The 22,621-nt window shown below is 37.4% G+C and overlaps 1 protein-coding gene across 1 annotated transcript in view; it reads left to right on the top strand.

Moving 5' to 3' along the window:
• The first annotated feature begins 5,182 nt into the window (after positions 1-5,182).
• The window catches only part of LOC131688436 (glutamate receptor ionotropic, kainate 4), a 48,471-nt gene continuing 31,032 nt past the window's right edge, over positions 5,183-22,621 (top strand). Inside the window, exons 1-2 of the mRNA XM_058972661.1 lie at positions 5,183-5,763; positions 21,073-21,595. Of these exons, the coding sequence (XP_058828644.1) occupies positions 5,491-5,763; positions 21,073-21,595 (796 nt within the window). The 5' untranslated portion in view covers positions 5,183-5,490. The remainder of the gene's footprint in view (positions 5,764-21,072; positions 21,596-22,621) is intronic.

The following is a 22,621-nucleotide window of genomic DNA, read 5'->3' as shown; positions in this document are numbered from 1 at the left end:
CACAAAAGGCACCAAACATCTAACAGCGACAATCAGAGCTGCTCTATCGATGACGACATGGTTACAAACACGAGCGATAGAGAAGACAGAAGATTTAGTTTAACAGTTTTTATTATTACTTGGTGCAAGAGAGTTTTTTATCAATATTTAGTATAGCTTTTTACATAAAAAGTATGTTCCTGATTGTGGAAATGAATATAAAATCGCCTAGCTCAAAGTACGTGGGAACTTTTCATCCTCTAAGTATTCCGATTGTTAACCAAGCAAAAACGACCATTTCAGGAGTGACATGAAACAAATCATAACCTCGACCGAGAGTCGATAGAAATAAAACTATCGAGTCGATCTCGGGTTCGATTGTTTTGGTTTCATAATACCAACACTTCCGATTTCGACGAACTGATTTTAATGTCGTTGATTTTATGGTATATTCCACTCGATACTCCGTGCCGAATTTAGCTGTTCGATTTGCAAAGTGATTGAGTAGCATTTCTGTACGAGAAAGGCAAAACATCTACCACAACAAATTGCAGAGGCACCTTCAGTTAAATCACCAATACTGTTCAATTGGTGACATAAGTTAAACCAACAGCGAATGCGAAATTAACGACAAAGACATTCAGTGATTTTGAAGCAAAAACCAAAAGACAAGAAACAATGAAAATCATCTCACGATCATAATCCGCGATCTTCAGATTAAACCAATCATCAATTTACAAAACAGCAGCAGTGGTGATGGATGATCCTAATGCGACGCTGGTCGGGAAGGGTAGAATTAAAAGTTGCTTTAGAAACACATATTCAAATGAGTTGCTCCCTTCTAACAACATCTCATGAAGAGCGAAATAGGACAGATGAATAATAAATGATTGTTATTTTTTATAATTCTTTTATTTCACACGGCTCAATGCGTGAGCTTCACAAAGCCGTATGTCTTTTATATATTGACGTGTTGAAACCGGCGACATGTGCCAAATTTACCATATGTGCGAAGAGTCTTTTTAGTAGCGATGAAGTATTTCCAGTGTCACCTGATAATGTCTGAAAATCATTCGGTCTGCTTCCTTAATTTTTACCTTCGTCCATACTATCGTAGCTGTCTTTTACGTCGTGATCAATTGTTTAGATATGCTTGTCGGAGTTATTATCTACGGTCATGAAGCCTTACTTTTTGTTATCTGCGTCTAAATTGAAGGTACAGATTATTGTTATAGAAGCACTGGCTGAAGCCGTTGATATTTCGATGTTTGTTGATGGTTTAACCGAAGTCGCTAATTGGATATTCGTTTGTGATTTAACTTTGGGTATTGGAGTCTTGATGTTTGTTTTGGTTGTAATGACATTTTTTTCCATATATTTACGGTGATCTTAACTTGAACGTTAGTGGTTCATGTTGTGCTTCTAGAAAAATTCATCTCTTGTGGTTTGTGATTTTGGAAGTGATTTTTTCGTACATGTTGAAGCTGAATAAGGGTAACTTTTTATTTGACAATACACATTTTTTCTTCCAATAAGCGCTCCCTTTTCGCACGGACGGGCGAACTCTACTGGTTTGCTTATTAGCTATGATGATAATAACGAAGAATGAAAGTATTCAAAAATCGCAGTAGGCAATTTTAATATTTTACACAAGTCCCTGATATAAGCCAGTTGTTTAGTGTTCATGCAAGACGTGTGTCTTTATGGATTTTAGTGTCTAACTAGTGCTAAATTGGGTACTAGTTTAGAAACATCGTCTAACTAGATACCCAGTTGGTGCTAGTTACTGACGAGGAGAATCCGAAACACTAAAACAAAAACCATACTTTATGTAAGGTCTTGTGTCCTTAAGCACAAAAAAATTGGCATTGTCCAAAATTTTCCCATTTGGGAATTTGCATGTTTACAATTATTCGAACATCTAACCTTTGTTGTGCCGTACGCAATTAAAAAACAATCGGTTTTACCCATTGACTGTAAATCAAGTAACGTCAGGGCCTCAGAATCCCACCAGTCGAATATTTTTTGAACCTAGGGGAAGCTTATAAAAGTGTGCTTTTACGTAGAATCTCCGTGTGTGAAATTTGGCTGTATATTGAGGGTCAAAAAATGAACAAGAACGATCGATGTTTGGCGATTCAAGTCTAAAGAATGATGATTGAAGCTTGATAATAGACTTAAAGACTGAAAATTGAGGATCGAAGTTTAAAGAATGATGAGTGATGATTGATCTAAGTGACTTTCATTCAAATATGCGGAGTGGACACACGAATAATGGCGTGTAAACCTGAATGATAGGGTACTCAATCTCTTCAGATAGATCAATGGAGCTCTAACGACTTTTAGCCATCAAACTCCCATCGACTAACAAACATATTATTACTAGAAAATTTGGTTTTTAGCGTTTCTAATTCTCCTCTTCAGTATCTCACACCAACTTAGAATCCGTTAGATAAGTCCAAACCAAACCAAAGTGGCGCCAGTTACACACTAAATCCAAAAAGTCACACGTCTTGTGTGAACGCCTAATCAACTGGCTTGTTCCAAATTATGTCTCGGTAGCTTAAAGAGAAGTTCTATTTCAATGATAATGAAATTGAATCCAATCTTGATTCGAGCGCCAAACACCTTGTACAATTTTGAATTCAACTTCCTCATCAGCGAAACAGATAACAGCCAAAATAACGATACGAAACTGAGACACATTGCATCAATTTTACGCTCAAACGAAATCTTGTTTATTAAAGTCAAAATAGGCACACCATCCGATTCTTACAAGAACTTATTGTATACTAGACTACGTAACAATGAAAAGTAGAAGTATTTCAACTTGATTGAAACTACTACCGATGAAAGTACTTCGCTTTTACTGCATTGAAGTCAGTCAGATTTAAATAAATGTCGGTTTAGAACATTTCTTTGCCTAATCAAATCACTTTAATGCGTAGTATAAGTTTCCTCAAAAATGATTAAAATTCAGAATCTTCAGGTACAACCCCGTGCTCCCCTAGAAGAAACTTGAAGGTCGAATACAAATTAAATTATTACTCATCAGTGAGTAAATAAAGCATGTGACTTTCCAATTATATGTATACTAATGTTATAATGTAATGTAGATATTCAATATCCATTTGCCAGCTCTGTATCCTGGAAGGCAAACAGATAAGATCAACCGTTGTCATCGTCCTTATGCATTTTTTATTGTCGCTCTAAAGTTACACTAGCCACTGATTGAATTCCACGTACACAAGCTATTATTTATTGAGCGTGGGTACACAAGACGTACCCAGCAAAGCGGTGATAGTGACCTGATATAATCGCAATAAAATCGATGGATATTTATGGAAATTTCCTTTTAATTGGTTTAATAATTTTAAGATTTCTTGTAAAACAATTCTTTTTATTTTATTATTTTATTTTTGATCGTCCAATTTCTATCAGAAACCATTTTAAATCACGATCGCGAAGCACATGTACTAGAAAAAAAATTTGATCCTGTGAGCGGTTGGTGAATATTTGACTTTATTAACTTTGCAATATGTCTTGACGCACCCTGAAACATATGGCATATGATCGATAAATTTAAAACTGTCGTATGGATCATGTTTTTGTAAGCTTCATGTAAGTTTTCTTTCAGTTCGAATAATATCTCGATTTACTGAATTTTTAGAAGTAACTACAATAAATAGAAATAATAAATATTTGTGAAAATATCCTTTAAAATGTGCTTGAGAGCTCTTAATCGTTTTTCGTATGTAACAAGGTGTGGTGAGTGTGGTAGATGAGGCCGTACTTCCTATTTTAAATCTAAAAATGTTTGCCGGGTGAATTTCTATCAATTTTTTAATAGTACAATTCTACAGTCGGAAAGCCATGATCAAGCATTGCTACAATAAATTTCGTTTCACTGTATCGTATGCCGCCTTGAAATCCACAAACAGATGATGAGTTCGCAAGATGTATGATGAACTTGCACATCAATCTCTTCTAACTCATCCCAGCATGTTTCAACAGAGTGAAAGTTCGCACAATACTTGTATATCAAAGATGTGCTTTCAAGCCAAGACATTGATAATCGAATTAATTGTTTCGATTAAATATCTGCTATACACAAACTATAAATCTATGGATTTTTTTACGTTTATTATCTAAAAGCTTGTCGAACACGAAAAAAAAAAATTTGTTATGCCCTAATGTGCACTAAAATATTATAACATTAAAAACATGCAAAACATCAGAAATGCAAAAGTTTTAGAAAAATAGATTAAAAACAACATAAGGAAATATCAATATTTCGTGTTTTTCTCATAAAGTAATCTGGAGTAAATTTTAAGGCGGCGCCGGTAGTTGATGGTAAGCATGACCGCCACTCATTCCAGTTGGTCTGGGTTCAATCCCAACTGAGGTGAAAAATCTGTGGTCACAGTAGTATATACGGCCTCTAGCAAAAGCAAGTTTCGGACTAACATTTCTTCCCTTTACTACCGCGATCTACGTTCGGGCCTAGTAGGCGCCAGTATTGATCAATGAACACTTTAGAATTACCAGGAGTTGTACATTGAAAGATGTTATGCTACTCCCAAGCATTATCTACTGATTCCCTGTGCAACTTCAGCTAGTCCAGATCGATAACAGAGTAGTAGCCAGGGGTGGTCGCACAAGCTCAAGCTAAAGTAATCTGGAGAAAAAAAATTGCCTAACATGCTTGCTAAAACCCTTGTCTTGCAATCTATTGAATACTAATGCAAAGTATGAAAGCAATACAGTAATAATCGAATAAGAAAATAAATGAAGAGTGGCTTTCAATTGAGCTTTCAATGTTACTTAGGTATATCCTATTTTATATGTTCTCTAGAAGTGTCCTAGTTATTCAAACTCCATTTAACTAGCCACAAGAGCCAAAAACAGACACAACAATAATCGAATATCGTACTGAACGCAGTGAAAGAAATTCAACGAAATATTTTTTATCAATTTACCGTTTGTGTTTTGAGAAATTTTCCTCCCAAACCTACTCGAATCTGACCATAATGCAATGAATAACATATCCGGTGGCTGGTTTCTATTACGAGCTGGATAGTAGGCACTGCTCGTCATAATATCAAACCACAGAATAAATAAAAACGTTGACGGTCAGCAGAAGGGGTGACGGTTGTGGTACAATACAGGACACAGTGGACATACCGTACACACTCGCCCGTGTGATGTCGTGGTTCCAGAGCTCATTGCCTTCCGTGCAGTAAAAGACGACCGCTCAGGTTTAGTTCCACGTGAACCTTTGACTGAAACGGGCGCGAAACGTGACATTGACAGGATAACCGTCGTACCGTCATTGTGCCAGTGTTTTATACATTTTAGTTGTTTTATTTTGTTTGGTTTTCTTCCCGTGATTTGGTAAAAAAGAACTATTAGTTATCTTAATATTTAGTGACAATTGTTTTAAGTGGAAAATCTATCGTTTGAAGTATTTTGCTGTGAAAATGAACCGACAAGTAGTCAGTTTTTCAAACCATGAAAGTCAGTAAATTATTTTCCGTTGAAAATCGTTCAAATTTGTCGCACTGGCGATTCCTTCTGTTACTCGTATCACTATGCTCCTACTTTCCAACTCCTGCAAGAACCGAAATTTCGGTTATAGAACCGGAGAAAGACGGTCCAAAAAAAGAACCCGATGGAGAATATTATAAAAGTGAATCGCAAAATAGCCAAGCCCTCAAGGATGCGTACTGGGAGCAGTTGGCCAACGAACTGCATGGCCGGACACTCAAAGTAACCACGCTGGAGGTAAGAAAATTGCGGTCAGAAAAGTCACACTATATAATCGAGTATGTTTTAGAACTAAAAATCTTCAGTTGCTATTAGGAATCATTTCTTCTATGGACAAATAAGCCAAGTTCCCAGAATTTATCGCGCGCTTAGTATTTTTTTATCAATATAAAACAGGATAGTAAAAATAGTCTTGTCGTATTCAGATTTTTTTTTTGTCCACAGAAAATGCGACTATCTTCTACGGTAATAGATCACAGAATAAGGCCTGAACGCATTCTTTTTTTTTCGCATCCGCTAAAACACCTCCAACGTCCGGTCTGTAATCCTGCTTCAAATTGCGTTTTGTTTTCTTCTTTTTTTTATTAGTTTGCGTTTCAATTCCTTGATTACACACTTCGAATTTTTCTAGACAATCAATTAATCAACATTATCAATACTAATTACGCTATAAAAGTTAATATCAATTATTTTATTTCTAAGGATTGATATTACTTGTTATGCATATTATCTTTTCACGAAGTCTTTTTTTTTTTTAAATATATATATTTTAATATATCGTACCTAGATTATTTCACAATATTTTATTTTCAACTCGATGTGATCAAACTCTGATAACAGTGTACCGTTTCAATGCGTTTGCTCCATGGGTGTCTGAGCGTTGTAAAGATAATACATCTTATGTCGACTCACATCTCCATAATGACGTTCAAAAGCATAACTGTCAAAGTTCCTGTTACTTTTTATTATCCATAGTCGTCGTATTCACTACATCCTTTCCCTTCTCTACTCTGAAGTTGTAATTTTGTTAGTTGCTTTTCTCGGTGGTAAAGGATTCAAAACCCGTCACAAGCTACTAGAATATGTTTAAGTGAAACATCAATCCTGTGCAAGAAAATTATACTCTTCTAGCGGATGTTTCGTATATCGGAAAGAAAGTGATTTGGAACTCTAGCATATGCATTGCCCTTCCTGATGCGAATTATTTTCACAGCTTGAAAAGAGGAGGAGGATGTAAATTCGGATGAGAATGCCTAAAAGATTTTTTTGTTTTCTTTGTTTTTTTTTTTTTTTTTTTTTTTTTTTTTGGAGAGATTGATTTTAATCAGTTTCTAAGGCAACTCCGATCAACAAATCATACATTTTATTCATTTTTCTCTTAGAGAAATCTTCTTTTTTTTTTAGTGGAACACGCGGTACAAATATTCGTCATCAAATCTCGAAGGACGGTTAATCTTATCTCTTTGTCGAAGCATACGAGACTGATGCGAAGGGAAAAAATCAATTGACGGTTCCGGAGATTTTCGCTGATAGCTCGTATCGTGAGATGTACTGGCAGTTACTGCCCCGTCTTCAGACGAATTCCCGTCGTTTAATTGAGGAAGTTGCTCGTTACTATCTGTAGTGCTGCATTCGGGAGCTCTTTTTACTTCCCGGACATTTCGTGCGTATTGTACCCCAGCTTGGCTAATAACCACTACTTTTGCACCATCTCTAGCTACCACTTTATAGCGATCCGACGAGAAAGTTGGATCGGTTTTGTGTTGCCTCTGCCTGGCAAGTAAAACTGTATCACCAACCCTGATATCCGACTCTTTTGCGCCGCGCATAGAGTCAGCGTATTTCTTACTAGAAAGCTTCATGTCTGCATCCCGTTCGCGAAGATCCGTGCGGTCAAGTTTCTGTTCGTTACCCCAGAGGCTAGGGAATGTGCCACGATAGCGCCAGCCGACCATCATCTCGAAAGGTGTAATGCCAAGTCTTGAGTGTGGAACAAGAGTGTTGTGTCGATGAACATATTTCTGAAGGGCATAGCGCCAGTTTATACCATCAAGTCTGGAGGCTGCCAAAGCTTTTATTATGCCCTGGTTTTGCCTTTCCACAGCACCATTTGATTGTGGGCTAAGAGGTATGGATTTTCGTACATCAACTCCTTTCTCTTTCCAGAACGAAGTGAATGCAGTGCTTTGGAATGGGGGCCCGTTATCACTCTGAATTATAATAGGGCATCCCCACAGTTTAAACGTTTCGCACAATGCCAAGTTCGTGCTTTCTGCATCCATGGCTTTCATTTCTACAGCAGCCAGATAACGCGAGTATGTATCAATTATAATTAAAAACTCTGCGGAACCAAAGTTGGGCACTGTTAAAAAATCCACTTGCAGAATCTCCCATGGTCCGTCAGGCAATTCTCTGGATGTTATCGGTATCGGAGGATTTCGTTTAGACAGGAGAATGCATGTTTCACAGTCTTTGACATATCGCGTTACTTCCGTAGACATCTTTGGCCACCAAAAGTATTGACGCATTCGGCCCTATTCTGCGCGGCGTGTGACGTGAGACGACTAATCTCACCTCACTTTACGTGACTTTTCTCACTCTATTCTGAGAGTCGACTCGGGTGAGGTGAGATTCCCCATTGCGGTTAAATGGGCGTCTCATGTCACCCGAAGTCACTCTTCAGAATTGGGTGAGAAAAGTCACGTAGAGTGAGGTGAGATTAGTCGTCTCACGTCACACGCTGCGCAGAATAGGGCCGATTATACGCTTCATTGCGACTTCCCCCACGTGACCTCCGTGGGCTGAGCGTAATGCTTTTTGACGTAGAGATTTCGGCAATACAACTCGGTCGTCTTTGAACAGTAGGGGTCCAAAACTATGTAGAAACTTCTTCTGCGATTCGAATGCTCGAAGTTCATCAGGCCATTTGTTCAATTGCAGAGATTTTTGAACGAGTTGTAGCTCGCTATCATCTTCAGATTCCAATTCCACCTCACCCCATGTTATTTCCATACATCCGGAGTCCAGTGAATATAAAAAGTGCTTTTCTTCGCATTCATCAAATGGTTCTGATGCTTGTGTCTCAGGAATAAGTCGAGAAAGCACGTCAGCTACATTTTCATTACCTGTTACGCATCGTATTGAAAAGTCGTATGGTTGCAGTCTTAGAGCCCAACTCTCGGCGCGGGTTACAGCTCTTTTTCCCATCCTGTGGTTGCTATTGAAAATGAACTGATTGGCTACAGCGTCGGTACGTATCACGAAGGATTTGGCAAGTAAATAGAAATTAAACCTCTCTACTCCCCAAACAACAGCTAGAGCTTCTCTCTGTGTCTGTGGGTATCGTTTTTCCGAAGCGGTGAGAACCTTTGATGCACATGCTATAATTCTGGGATTACCGTTTTCGTGATACTGAACCAGCACGGCGCCGAGTCCTATTGGAGAGGCATCGACAAACAACTCGGTCCTGTCCGCTGCATTATAATATCCCAGCCGTTTTATGGTATTTAGCGCTTCTTTTTTCATAAATTGAAACTCTGTCTCTTCAGCATTCGTCCAATAAAATGTATCTGAACTGGCCAGTGAACGAAGATGCTCTGTCTTCGTCGCGCGGTGTACAATAAATTTATCGACGAAAGTTACTAGACCCAAGAAACTTTTGACTTCTGAACAGTTAATTGGAGTTCGAAAATTCTGGATGGCCGCAATCTTCTCTTCTTCAATAAGCCATCCTTTGGGTGTCAACGTAAATCCAAGGAATGGCACCGATTGGCTTCCAAAAACACACTTGCTTTCGTTAAGTCTTACATTGTGGTTAGCTAGACAGCGTCGGACTTCCTCCAAGTTCTCGTCATGTTCATCTTTAGTTTTACCGTATATCAATATATCGTCCAAATAATTTTTGCACCCTTTACAACCCCCTAGTACTTTCCGCTGTAGTATTTCTTGAAACAGGTCCGGGGCATTCGTTAAGCCGAAGGGCAATCTCACACAACGAAACATGCCAAATTCAGTACAGAAATTCGTGAGCAGTCTAGATTCTTCGTCTAGTTCTATATGGAAAAACGCATGGGAGAGGTCAATGATAGAGAACCATGTTGCTCCATTCAATTCAGCCAAAATCTTTTCTAATGTTGGCATTGAAAAGGGTGTGCGATAAATATAGCGATTTGGTCCTCTCAAATCGATGACCAATCGTATATCATCTTTACCCTTCGGCACGACTAACATGGACGAGCAGAACGATGTATCCATACCATCTACTACTGGTTCTATAATATCCGATGAAACAAGCTCCAGAAGTCGCTTCTCAACCAAAGGCTTTACAGCAAGCGGAATATTAAAAAATATATTCCGACATGGAGGTTTAGACTTATCGTAATGAATTTTGACTGGAGGAACGTTGAATTTTGGGAAAATATCTTTCGTTACGATAGACGCAATCTCTCCTGCGTATAGTAGCTGATCGAATCTAGTGTTTTTAGATTGCACAGGTACTTTCAGACCTAGCATCAGGACGCTGTACCTGGAAGCTGTTGATCTGCTTAGAAGAGCTCGTAACTCATTGACGACATAAAATTTCTCCAGCGAGGTAGGTCTATTATTAGAGATATATAGGTATGCATAAAACGTAGCTATCACTTTAATTTCGCCGGCTGAGGCATAAGCTTTAAGAGATCGATCCGTTTCAGATCTCAGATCAAAAATACCATTCTTGTAAATGGGGTCAGAAGTCAACGCGCTGAACATGTTTTCAGTGAACGTATTCACTTGAGCTCCGGAGTCAATTAAAAAAGAACACGGCATTCCTGCCACCATCACAGAGATAATACCATCGTCGTCATCAGACCTCAAAACTGTACTATTCTGTAGTGCATATGAATTTCGTGCCTATTTAAAGAGACAGGTGATGATTTGAAATAAAAAAAGCACTTTATATGCTTAGTAAATTTATACTTACTTCGTCGATATTGTCGCTTTCAGATCTGACCAAATCATTTATCCTAGCCTGTCGAAATGATTCCGTAGCGTTAAGTTTACCGACTTTGCTTGAAAAATTTCCAACAGAGTTCCACTCTTTAGATTCAATCAAGGACACGTTCGAGTTCAAATGAAGTTCCGAACTGTTGGATCTCAGTTGGTCTGAGCCAACATTAGCTACCTGTTTAAATATATAATTTTAGCGCTAGTAAAAAAATAAAACGAATCACAGTTCAAATTTTTTTTTTTTGCTTAATTTATTGATGCTTTTTTTTTGTTGTAATCCAAAATTCACTCGTTTCAATGGCTTTTCTCTTTCGAATACCAAGTTCAAATTACAGCATAAGAGTAGCCGTATTGTAAAAAAATCAGTTATTAATTTCACTTACTTTTTCATCTGCATTTGTTATTTCTTCTGTCTTTTCCACAATAGCAATCTTCTTCGGAGAGATATCCAAAGGCTCCGCCGCCTTTCGCTTCAGTGGCTCGCGCGAACGACACGCACGCTGAATGTGTCCAAGTTTTCCGCAATTGTTACAGATTTTATCTTTGAGGCTACAGTCCGTAGCAAGATGGAAAGCGCTATTGCAACGCCAACATCTCTCACCGCGCGAATACTGAATACGTGAACCTCTATTTTGGGTGAACTGTCTGCCTTCTGATACACGCCAACCTCCACGATAAGTTGGATTGCCACGAGTTTTCCGTGAGTCATATCCGTCCAAAGATCTGAACTGACGGTTCCTGTCCCAATTTGAATACGCTTGAACAGGAGCAATAAGTGTCTGTTCCATTTTGCCGTGTTTTTGCGCCACAAACTCTTCATTCAGTCTGATCGCTTCAATCTCGCGGACCTTATCGACGAGATCTGTGAAACAGCCTTTCCGACTGAGCATTCTTAAAGCAGTTGTTCGCACGTCCCGACTTCTAGCGTGCTCAGCTACCGTCGCCACGATCTCCTCGAATTCCTTCTCATGATCGAATTCACAGAGCCGGGCAATAGAACCAACTCGAGATATATATGATAAATCGGACTCTGTTGCCTTTTGTGTCATCAGTGCTAGCCTACGCCTTAGCAGCATAAGATCGGAACCTGATCCGAAATAAGATCTTAGGCGGTGTATTGCATTGGAAAACGGCTCTGTTGTCGAGTCCGGAGCGTCAGCTTGCGATTTTGTGTTTTTAAATATTTCCAAAAGGCGAGGACCGGCTTTCACTTTAAAAACGGTGTATTTGGTTTCTTCATCGTCTATCCCAGCCAGTTTTAGAGAATCCGTCAGTAAATCTTTCCACATCTCGAATTGTTGCCGATGTATATCGTCATCATCCATCGGTTTACACTCCGGGACATTGATTGATGCCACCGAAAGCTGGTTCATTGACGACAAAAATCTGGATTCTTCTATGGTGTGACCTGTCGTCATGCGCTGAGTGCTGCTAAAGCCATTATCCGCATTGAACTCAATAGCAGCGTCATCGGAATTGTTCCGGTTATTCCTACCACTATCGCCAGCTTCAAGTTCTTTATTTCTCTTAAGGCTCCGCTCCAGTTCATCAGCTAGTTGAGCAGATTTTTTTCTTTCTTCTGCCAACTCTCTTTCTAAATTTTTAGTTTTACTCTTCCTTTTAGACTTTCCCATGTTATCTGCGAAAACGATAGTGGCAAAAAAAGACAAATAAATAGTATTTCTTTGATTCTTGTATTTTTTTTTAAACAGATTTAAATATAAAAAAACATTTAGTTATGATCGTTTTTTTTTTTTTTTTTTGCAGCGTCACACTCGCTTACTGGATTAAATAAATTTTGTGCGCTTCTGCTTTTCATTATTTAGAGTCCTACTCGCTCTATATTTGTAAATATATATATATATATATATATATATATATATATATATATATATATATATATATATATATATATATATATATATATATATATATATATATATATATATATATATATATATATATATATATATATATATATATATATATATATATATATATATATATATATATATATATATATATATATATATATATATATATATATATATATATATATATATATATATATATATATATATATATATATATATATATATATATATATATATATATATATATATATATATATATATATATATATATATATATATATATATATATATATATATATATATATATATATATATATATATATATATATATATATATATGTTTCGCCTCATATTGGCTACATGATGTAGAGACCTACTCGCTCGACATCCTTTAACATGTAGAGTACACGTGGTAACTCCGTTTAGATATATGGTGAAGAGTCCTACTCGCTCTACATCCAGCTTTGTCTCGAATATTCATATATTTTTATAGCTTCACCTCAATTTATATTAGTACACATGGTGCAGAGTCCTACTCGCCCTACATCCAGTTCTTCATGAATATTTCTTTCTTGTGGTTCAGTACTCTATTAATTCAGTACTATTTTTTTTTTAACCAATTTCCTATATTCAACAAGTTTCACCAACGTATCATTCATTTAAACTTACCTACTAACTGCGCCATGTCGTATTCAGATTTTTTTTTGTCCACAGAAAATGCGACTATCTTCTACGGTAATAGATCACAGAATGAGGCCTGAACGCATTCTTTTTTTTCGCATCCGCTAAAACACCTCCAACGTCCGGCTGTAATCCTGCTTCAAATTGCGTTTTGTTTTCTTCTTTTTTTTATTAGTTTGCGTTTCAATTCCTTGATTACACACTTCGAATTTTTCTAGACAATCAATTAATCAACATTATCAATACTAATTACGCTATAAAAGTTAATATCAATTATTTTATTTCTAAGGATTGATATTACTTGTTATGCATATTATCTTTTCACGAAGTCTTTTTTTTTTTTAAATATATATATTTTAATATATCGTACCTAGATTATTTCACAATATTTTATTTTCAACTCGATGTGATCAAACTCTGATAACAGTGTACCGTTTCAATGCGTTTGCTCCATGGGTGTCTGAGCGTTGTAAAGATAATACATCTTATGTCGACTCACATCTCCATAATGACGTTCAAAAGCATAACTGTCAAAGTTCCTGTTACTTTTTATTATTCATAGTCGTCGTATTCACTACAAGTCTGTACCATTATTGTTAGCTGGCACCCACAATCGTTTTAAAAACATAGTTATTTCTTTTATAATAAGTCTTATAATGGAAAACAACAGGCCGAAAAAAACGCTGTTGAAGATTCACTGGTATCTCAACAGAATTTTGCCAAGCTTGAATGATCCCAAAATCATATGCATTAAGATATTCCAAAATTACATCACGTTAGAAAAGTCATAGGACCCACTTCTTAAATGGGTTAGGGTATTAGGACAAATTTCTTCTTAGGAGTGAGTTTGCTAAAACGCTCCCTTTCTGGAAATTCAAATTGAGAAGTTTGGTGAGTTATTTCGAACAAATTTGGGATTATTAGAGCGGCAGAGCCATAGACAAAAATAAATTTATGTACGTGATTTTTGAAAAAGAAAGGAAAAATTTCTTGAAAAGCTTCACAAAATGGCCGAGTCAAAGACTGTTTCGTTACTGTAATACCTAATTTGCGGGAAAAGTGCAGTTCGTTCCACAGAATGGTTAGAACCGGTTCTCTAGCAATATTGTTTGATAGAATCCAAAATCTTGTTGCGCAGGGGCGGAACCAAAAAATCGAAATTTCGATTTTAAAATGAGCATTGGTGGTCAAATGTAAACCCAATGTAAAAATGAATCGAAATCCCATAAAATAGGATTTATAATACAAGTTCTGATGTATAAATAATAAAACTGTCAAGTATTCTTAACACAAGGTGGCGGTTGAGCAATATTTTCCCGCAAGCGAGTTCTTTTGGAAAGAGTCCATGGCCGGAAATCTATCTCCCGTAATCTTTGACCTAGAGCCAAAAACAAAAGTTTTATCGATTTCTTATGGGGTTTTTCATTGAAAAACCCCGGGGCGGTGGATTGCACTGGTGTTGCATTTTCTAGCAGAAGAGCAGGCAGCTAGACGTGTTTCATTCCCACTTCTGCTAGAAAGTGCAAAACCAGTGCACTACACCACCCCAGTGTTTTTCAATGAAAAACTACATTAGAAGAACAGAAAGCGACGCTCGTAGGATTTTTAAGATATTTTGATTTTACACTTTTTAATAGAAAAACGCTGAAAATGTCTTAAAAATAGAGACAAAACTACCTTTGAACAAATCCTGCGTACGTCACTGGAGAAATAAATTTTGAATGCACTGTAAAAATTTCAGAACGATGGAAAATCATTTATTTCCTTTAACCTAGGCTTAATAAGCCAGGGCAAGGTGTAAATACCTCTGTCCCATCCCGAAGGACCAAAGGAGTGACATTAACCTTCTTAGCAAAGTCACTCCCAACGTTTTACCCTAACCCCCTATACACTGAAACGGTCGGTACGGTTGTCCTCGTTTCTTCATCATTCAAGTTTCAAAACGATTCGTTGGTTGAATTGTTCATTAAATGAATAAGTCAATTGCCGTATAATATTGAAACTTCTTTAAACCCAACTCTGCACAGTAGGCCTGGCCGTTTTAATATTTGCGACATATTGCAATATGCTTCAAATATTAATGTTGACAAGAAAAACGCTAAAGAATATCTGCAGTGTTTTCCAGGATGCTTTTCAATACTGGCTGTGTAAGCGTTAGAATAGAATAGATGGAAAATCATTTATTTCCGGTTACAGCAAAAATGTGGGTTCGAGAAAAACACAGTTAAAGTTTTTAGTACACTAAAAAATGGCGACGATTTTCCCTTATTTGTTTTTGGCATTCGGATTAGTAATAATGATGGAAATAAATAACCTTTGTTCAATCACTAGGTTTTGTGAGTCCAACGGTATCCGAAATATGTTGCTCACTGCAAGGTCACTTTTAGAGAAAGTCGATATCGAAATAATTGCGTTGAGGTAGCGTGTTATCAAGGGCTGCAATCGGTGGCGGATCCAGGGGCAGGATCCTGGGGGTCCGGACCCCCCGAAACTTTTTAACTTCTTGAGAAATTTTAAAATAGTTTCTGTTTTAAATTCATTCTCAACTCAAAATCATTTCAAAGCAGTTTCGACCACCAAGACTGATTTTAATTTAATGAGGGGTTTACATTAGACTGCCCAGAAAAATAATGAATTTTTGAAAACTCAATCGGCCCACCCCTGAGTCCCACCAGCAGTATTTGCACCAAATCGGACAAGTCTAGCTACCGAACCAACGTTCCTGAAGTTTGTATGGGATTTTTAGACAATTTATATGGAGAAAACCCACTAGCTCGCATTTTCGCCGCTAGGTGGCACTGTATGCATCGTATTATCACTGTAAGTGAAAATAAGAAAGATAATTTAATTGTCTACAACTTTATTGAAGACTGCATGTCAATCCGGCTTTCTTAAAAGAAGTTATCAAATTTTTAACGAAGTGATGTCTGAGTCAGTTTTGCATGGGGCCTAACAGCACATGGTTGTGTATCAGTACTCGATTCCCACGAACTATACATTTTTGTGAAATAATCGTTAGGTTTAGCTCAATAGTATGTTCAGAAGAATTATAGCACATAATAAGAGTTACGTTTTAGTTAAAAAAAATTAGTTCCACCTGTGACCGCATAGAGGGCGCCAACACTAACTTTTTATAGAAGAGAGATAATATATCAAGATGTTCAGAAGAATTATTGAAAAATGCCTGTTCTACAACTTTGTGGAAGACACCTAATTTCTATCTCTTTTTCTGTTTAAAAGTTAGTATTGGCGCCCTCTATGCGGTCACAGGTAGAACTAAAATTTTCTAATCAAAACATAACTCGAAATATTTACAATAATTCTTCTGAACATATTATTGAGCTAAACCTTACGATTATTGCACAAAAATGTTTAGTTCGTACGAATCGAGTACTGATACACAACCATGCGCTGTTAGGCCCCATGCAAAACTGACTCAGACATCGCTTCGTTAAAAGTTTTATAACTTCTTTTATTGAAGCCAGATCGACTAGCAATCTTTGACAAAATTGTAGACAATTAAATTATCTTTCTTATTTTCACTTACAGTGATAATACGATGCATACAATGCCATCTTACGGTGAAAATGCGAGCTAGTGGGTTTTCTCCATATAAATTGTCGAAAAATCCCATACAAACTTCAGGAACGTTGGTCCGGTAGCTAGACATGTCCGATTTGCTTCAAATTTGGGGCAAGTACTCCTGGTGGGACTAGGAATCGACTCAGGGGTGGGCCGATAGGGGTCATTTTTTTCCTGTCACTCTAGTTTACATATTACGTATTGCACAATAAACATTTCAAAATCGAAAATTCGGAACCCCTCTGAAATTTTTTTTCTGGATCCGCTCCTGGCTGCAATTTCAGTTCTAGTTCTCAGATCACCATGAAAATTTGAATAAACGCTATCAAGGATATTTACTTCAATTATACGAAATATTTTTGACGTAGGACTTCAACAAAAATGATATATAACAAAAAGTGTTCAGGTTTTAAACGCTTATAATTCAGCCATCTTACGGTATATTTTCGAAATTTTTGGACATATCTCTCAGAAATACTTCTAAGAACAGATTCCATTGGATAACCCCACAGATTTTTGATATCATGGTAATTAAAAATTAAATAATGTATAACATAAAAAGAATACCACGCATTTGCACACAGAAGGTAGCGTCATCACCGACTCTTTCAAAGAACCGATTTGATCTGACTGGTTCAGTTGCCTGTTGAACAGCAGGCAGAGCACTTTGTTGCGTTCTTTCATATCCAGTGTAGCAGGCTGATAATTCAGCTACACTCGCTTTGGAGGTACGCTACGCAGTGCTGTTCAACAGGCGACTGAGCTTGTTCCATCAAACATCATTCTTTCCCTTGCAAACACTGTTAACATAGCGTCATGGTACTAGTTGTCTCTTTCGCTCCACCCGTCATCAATAGCGTTAAATAATTTTTCTTCGTACGTGCCTTCCATTCGTGTGCGGATATGATGCACTCATGCAGCTGTTTGGTTCAAACATTGTACAACTGTACACCGTTCACTGAGTTCAATGCTTGAGACAAATATTTTGTTTGCAATTGTATGCGTCCATGATAACAATATAACTTTCTTACCAACAAATTTACGCGAATCGATGAAAAGCGCAACGAAGGTTTATCATTTATGTTCATTGAGTCCACGTGATTCATTTCCACTTTGCCTATCCTACTTTGATTGTACTAATACATACTACAAAAGTCTATTTATGAATAAATACACTGTCACTCAAAAAACCGTCGCAAAAAGGCATATACAAAATTATTTTCGATTTTTTGTGTATTGAGTGCTTCGATATATTAATAAGCATCCACTACATCCAAATGTCTACTTTAGAAAAGTTGCAATAATGGCAGAATTAAACTAGAAGCTTGTTCCATTCATGAAATGTGACTATATGTCCAAAATTTAAATTTTCTTCATCGGTCCAGATTTTTTACCACACCCAACCGAAAAGGACAATCTCAATCTTGATTTTTTTTTCAAGATTGAGATTGTCCCATAAAGATTTAAAACAGTTCCAGTTATTAGTTCGGTTTTCGGTCTCAGTTTTATATCTTCTTTCTTCAAGTCTTCTCAAATAATTTCAATTGGATTCGTTCACCTACTACCCCTGCTACACAAAAAATGACCTGATAAGCACGGCGGTTTGTTTCAATATGTAATATTCGATGCTGATCGAATACACTTAAGCTGTACGAATGAAATATACTTGAATTATTATTAATCCAAATGCACTAAGAAATAAAATTTTTCGCGTTAAGTAGTGTAGTCTAGTCTTTGACCTAGCACAACATATATAGTCCCTTAAGCTAATTGAGTATTTCTATTAATAATGCATTGGATTAAGCACTTTTTATTCACAAAGCAATGACGTTGTCCCATGCTGATTCGATCGATGTAATATCCGAAGGAAGATTTCTAAGAGTTATAAGAAATGTCTCATCACACTGCTAGGTGGATTAAAAACGTTTTTACTCATAAAATGCCAGAATTGCAATTTTTTACGAAAAATTTCTTAATTCTGTTGAAGACTTTTAGGTCGTCTGCATATGACAAGCGCCTAATATCCGGGTTTCCTTAAATCCTTCATGGATATGTCGAAGTATACATTTATATCCATCCGTCAGTTGCCTTATCTTACAGGAATTAACAAGACATTCGTCAATGTCATTCACATAAAAGTTGTGGAGTATGACATGAGGTAAACCCATGTAGCTAAATCGTGATGTCGATAAATCCCCATACGAAAACTGCATGAAAACGTGTATTGAAACTAAGTCAAAAGCACCCCTAATATCCAAGAACACTGATCCCATCTGCTCTTTGTTAGCATAGGTCATTTGAATTTCCGTTGAAAGTAACACGGAAAAGAAATTGTGTATCTGACTGAAAGCCATTTGTTCCAACCCAAGTGTCGAGGCGGAACAGGATGATTTTCTCGAACAGGACAGTATTGCAATCGGCCAATACGAATTGTGGTCGGAGGCTGGTTTTTCCCGGTTTTGGAACAGTGATCACTAACACTTGCCTCAAATCTTGAGGGACAATGTTACTCGCCAAGAAATTGCTGAATAAAATCAACAAACGCCTTTTCGCGAGTCAGGTATACTGTTCAACATTTCAAATTAGGTTCTATCCAACCCTGGAGTGTTGTTATTGCTGCATGACAAGTGAAAATTCCACCATTGAAATCGGTGATTCGGTATCGTGAGGGCACACAACGCGATAGGTATTCAGACTTTTTTGACAAAATCGAATATCTAGCTGTTGGAGTATGCTACGTTTTCATTAAGCTTTTATTTTTGTTTCGGGTACATCTTCCAGTTGTCGGGCGTTTCAACCTTCTGGGATTCTTTACATGCGAAAGCCTTCTCCGCGTATAATTATGAGCACTCTTTGTCCCACCATGGGTTAAGAGACCGTCCGTGGGTGTTCGCGTCTGGTTTCGTCTGTTCTTGAATTGCGCTAACGAGAATCAAGCCAGCCAAAAACGCGTACTCTTCCTCCGGAGGAAGCTCTTGTGTGGACTTGATTTTGAAGTTGTCACAAAGGTGGCTAAAGTTGTTCCAGTAACCATAAACAATGTAATCTCTACGAAATCATTTTAACAATTATTACCCTGAGATCAGAGAACATGTTCTTGATTTGAATCTTGCAGGACATACCTTGCTTAGACAGATAATGTCAGAGTGTTCCCTGTGCTACTCTGAGTGTTTGATACCCAGAACTCAATTATATTCCCGAAAATCTATACAATACAATAATTATTTATGCAAATCATAAAAAAATGGTACTTTTGTTAAAAAATAAGGCATTTCCACGAAACATAAAAAACTAAGAGAATTTTTAAAATCCTGTTTCTTGCATTATTGCCAACCTAAAACAGGGAATAAGCTCCTCACAAAGAATTTTTACATAACTTGTTACCTTCTGATCAGGTCGCACCAGCCGAAAAGGTTGATGTTGTGGCATTTTCGTTTTTGACAATGTACTACACCGGTGTACTGCCTATGATCGCAAGTCAGTCCCATAAAGATAGGAAATTCCATAAAAAACTGGACAAATATGCGATCATGGGTAGTGTAGTCCATTCTATACTCATTCAAATTTGGATTTAATAACACTATCTCTTTTTTTGCACTAAGTAAAAACGAAAATACTATTAGAACCATCCGGACAATCAACACGCGTGGGATGTTTTGATTTCTGTTTGACATTCAAATGCTACTTGTAGCCTGAATTGCAGCCTACTCTGTGTTATTTTGCTTTTTCGATCCATGTTTGCTCTTCCTTGAATCAATCGATGGTCTGCGAGTGTTTGAATCACATGACATATAGCTTAACTGTGAAACTAAATGAACCACTAATATAGAACAGATCGGTATCATTAATAATATATTTTTCCCCTTTTTTATTTCGACTAATATGTAGTCACACTTTCTTTTTTTGATTTTTAACGACATTCAATTAACTAGAGATTTCTGAATAGGGAAAGTAATTAAAGTTTAGAGCCACAATGCAATGGCTCTCAAGGATGTGAAATATACAGATCGGAAAACTAGAAGCGACAGAGTCATTAGAAACAGGCTTAAAATCTTACGAGCTAATCTTCTGTCTTCTGTTCGCAGAAGTCTAGCTTAGGCAGCATAGCTACGAATCAGAAATGTTGGTAGACTTAAATGATTCGTAATTATGCTGCCTAAGACTCCTGACAGCAGAAGACAAAAGATTACCCCGGAAGATTTAAGGCCTGTTTCTAATTTTCCCTGCCACTTCTAGTTTTCCAATCTGTATATTGCACATCCTTGCTCTCACTTCAGTACTATGGCTCTACTTTTCATCACTTTCGCTACCCAGTAATCTCTCGCTAATTGAATGTCGTTAAAAAGTAAAAAAAAATAATATAGATAGGCAATTGGTAGCCTAAATTTCACTACCATTCTCTATTATCTATTGCCCTATCCAGGATTGGCCCCTAAGCTACACCGAACGCATCAACGGAACCCTGATCGGCCGGGGAGTGGCCTTCACCCTGTTCGAGTTCATCATGGAGAAGTACAAATTCAACTATACGCTTGTGATGCCGGAACACAACATCCTCGGTTCCAGCGCAGATATGCAGGGCAGTATTATCGAGTTGTTGGCCCAGGAGAAGGCAGATGTGGCCGTTGCCTTTCTACCCATCCTGGCCGACGCTCGGCAGCACATTCTCTACTCGGCCGGACTGGACGAAGGCGAATGGATGATGATCATGGTACGGCCAATGGAATCGGCCAGTGGTGCTGGATTGCTGGCTCCCTTCCAGCGAGATGTGTGGATTCTAATTCTGGTGTCGCTGCTAGCCGTCGGTCCGATCATCTACGCCCTTTTGGTGCTACGCTACAAAATGACCAAGGACACGGAACAGGCACGGTATGCGCTGCCCCATTGCGTGTGGTTCGTGTACGGTGCGCTGATGAAACAGGGTAGCACCCTGTCCCCGACGGGAGGTGAGCATTCGACGATGCATTTATTTATGTAGCAATTAGTTAGCATTTTGTCACAGCTTCCCGCAGGCTCGTAAATAACCGGTTTACTTGAGGGAAATATTGAATGGAAAAACTTTTCACTTTCCGAATGGAAAATGAATCTCGCAAAGCGGTCCACCATACTTTCACTATATTGTCAACCACGTAATTGGACACTAGGTAAAGGCCATTGGTGGCGATGCACTGCATCATGAATGTATAAAAGTAATTACAAAGTACACAAAAAGCTTCTGTAGATTACAAATGGGGAGACTCTAGGGTGGTTTGATTAAATTTGGTATGCGACGTTCCGGTCGTTGTAGCAGAAAAAACTGTTACTGTCAATAAAACAAAAATGGCGATGGCTCGAATCGCGTACCAACAACTACCAGTTGTATTTTTATTCACAATTTCAATAATGCCAACGTGTTTAAAACATAAATATTGACAAAACAAAGTATGCTATGACAAATCTCTCTGCCTAGTTAGAGTTCGAACATATGACGACAATACCTTTACTCCTTTCCTAGAACGGGGGTATCTGATTTTTAGACCACCCTACTGGAATACATGTGGACAGTACCGATAATGGTGCATTGGGGCAGTATTTCAAGGTACAGAACTTTCCTGTCTTGCAGTTCACTTCTTCCATTTAAAATAAATGGACTAATTTAATAGTAGGTATACAACAGAGCGATTGTTCCAGCCAAATCATACATTATTTGCCATTATAAAACAGCAATGCGTTGAGCAGGATGATGTGTTTCATTGCGTGTGGTAGATAAAAATAACACGTGTCCATCAAATAAGGGATCTGTTTCCAGTAAACATTGATTGTTGAAAGTAATCTGGAAGTATGGCCCGATTTTGTCACTGGTGAACAAATAAAACTTTATTTTTTTATTCAGTTCATTTATTTGATAGACACAAATGCGTTAGCTCGGCGGTGCCAAATTCTTTTGCTTTTACATTTTAATTTCTTAAAACTAGGAGGTTAAAATGTTCAGA

The sequence above is a fragment of the Topomyia yanbarensis genome, chromosome 3, assembly GCF_030247195.1.
Source record: "Topomyia yanbarensis strain Yona2022 chromosome 3, ASM3024719v1, whole genome shotgun sequence".
Taxonomy (NCBI): Eukaryota; Metazoa; Arthropoda; class Insecta; order Diptera; family Culicidae; genus Topomyia; species Topomyia yanbarensis.
The sequence above is the reverse complement of the archived record's forward strand: the minus strand, read 5'-3'. Positions and strand labels throughout refer to the sequence as shown.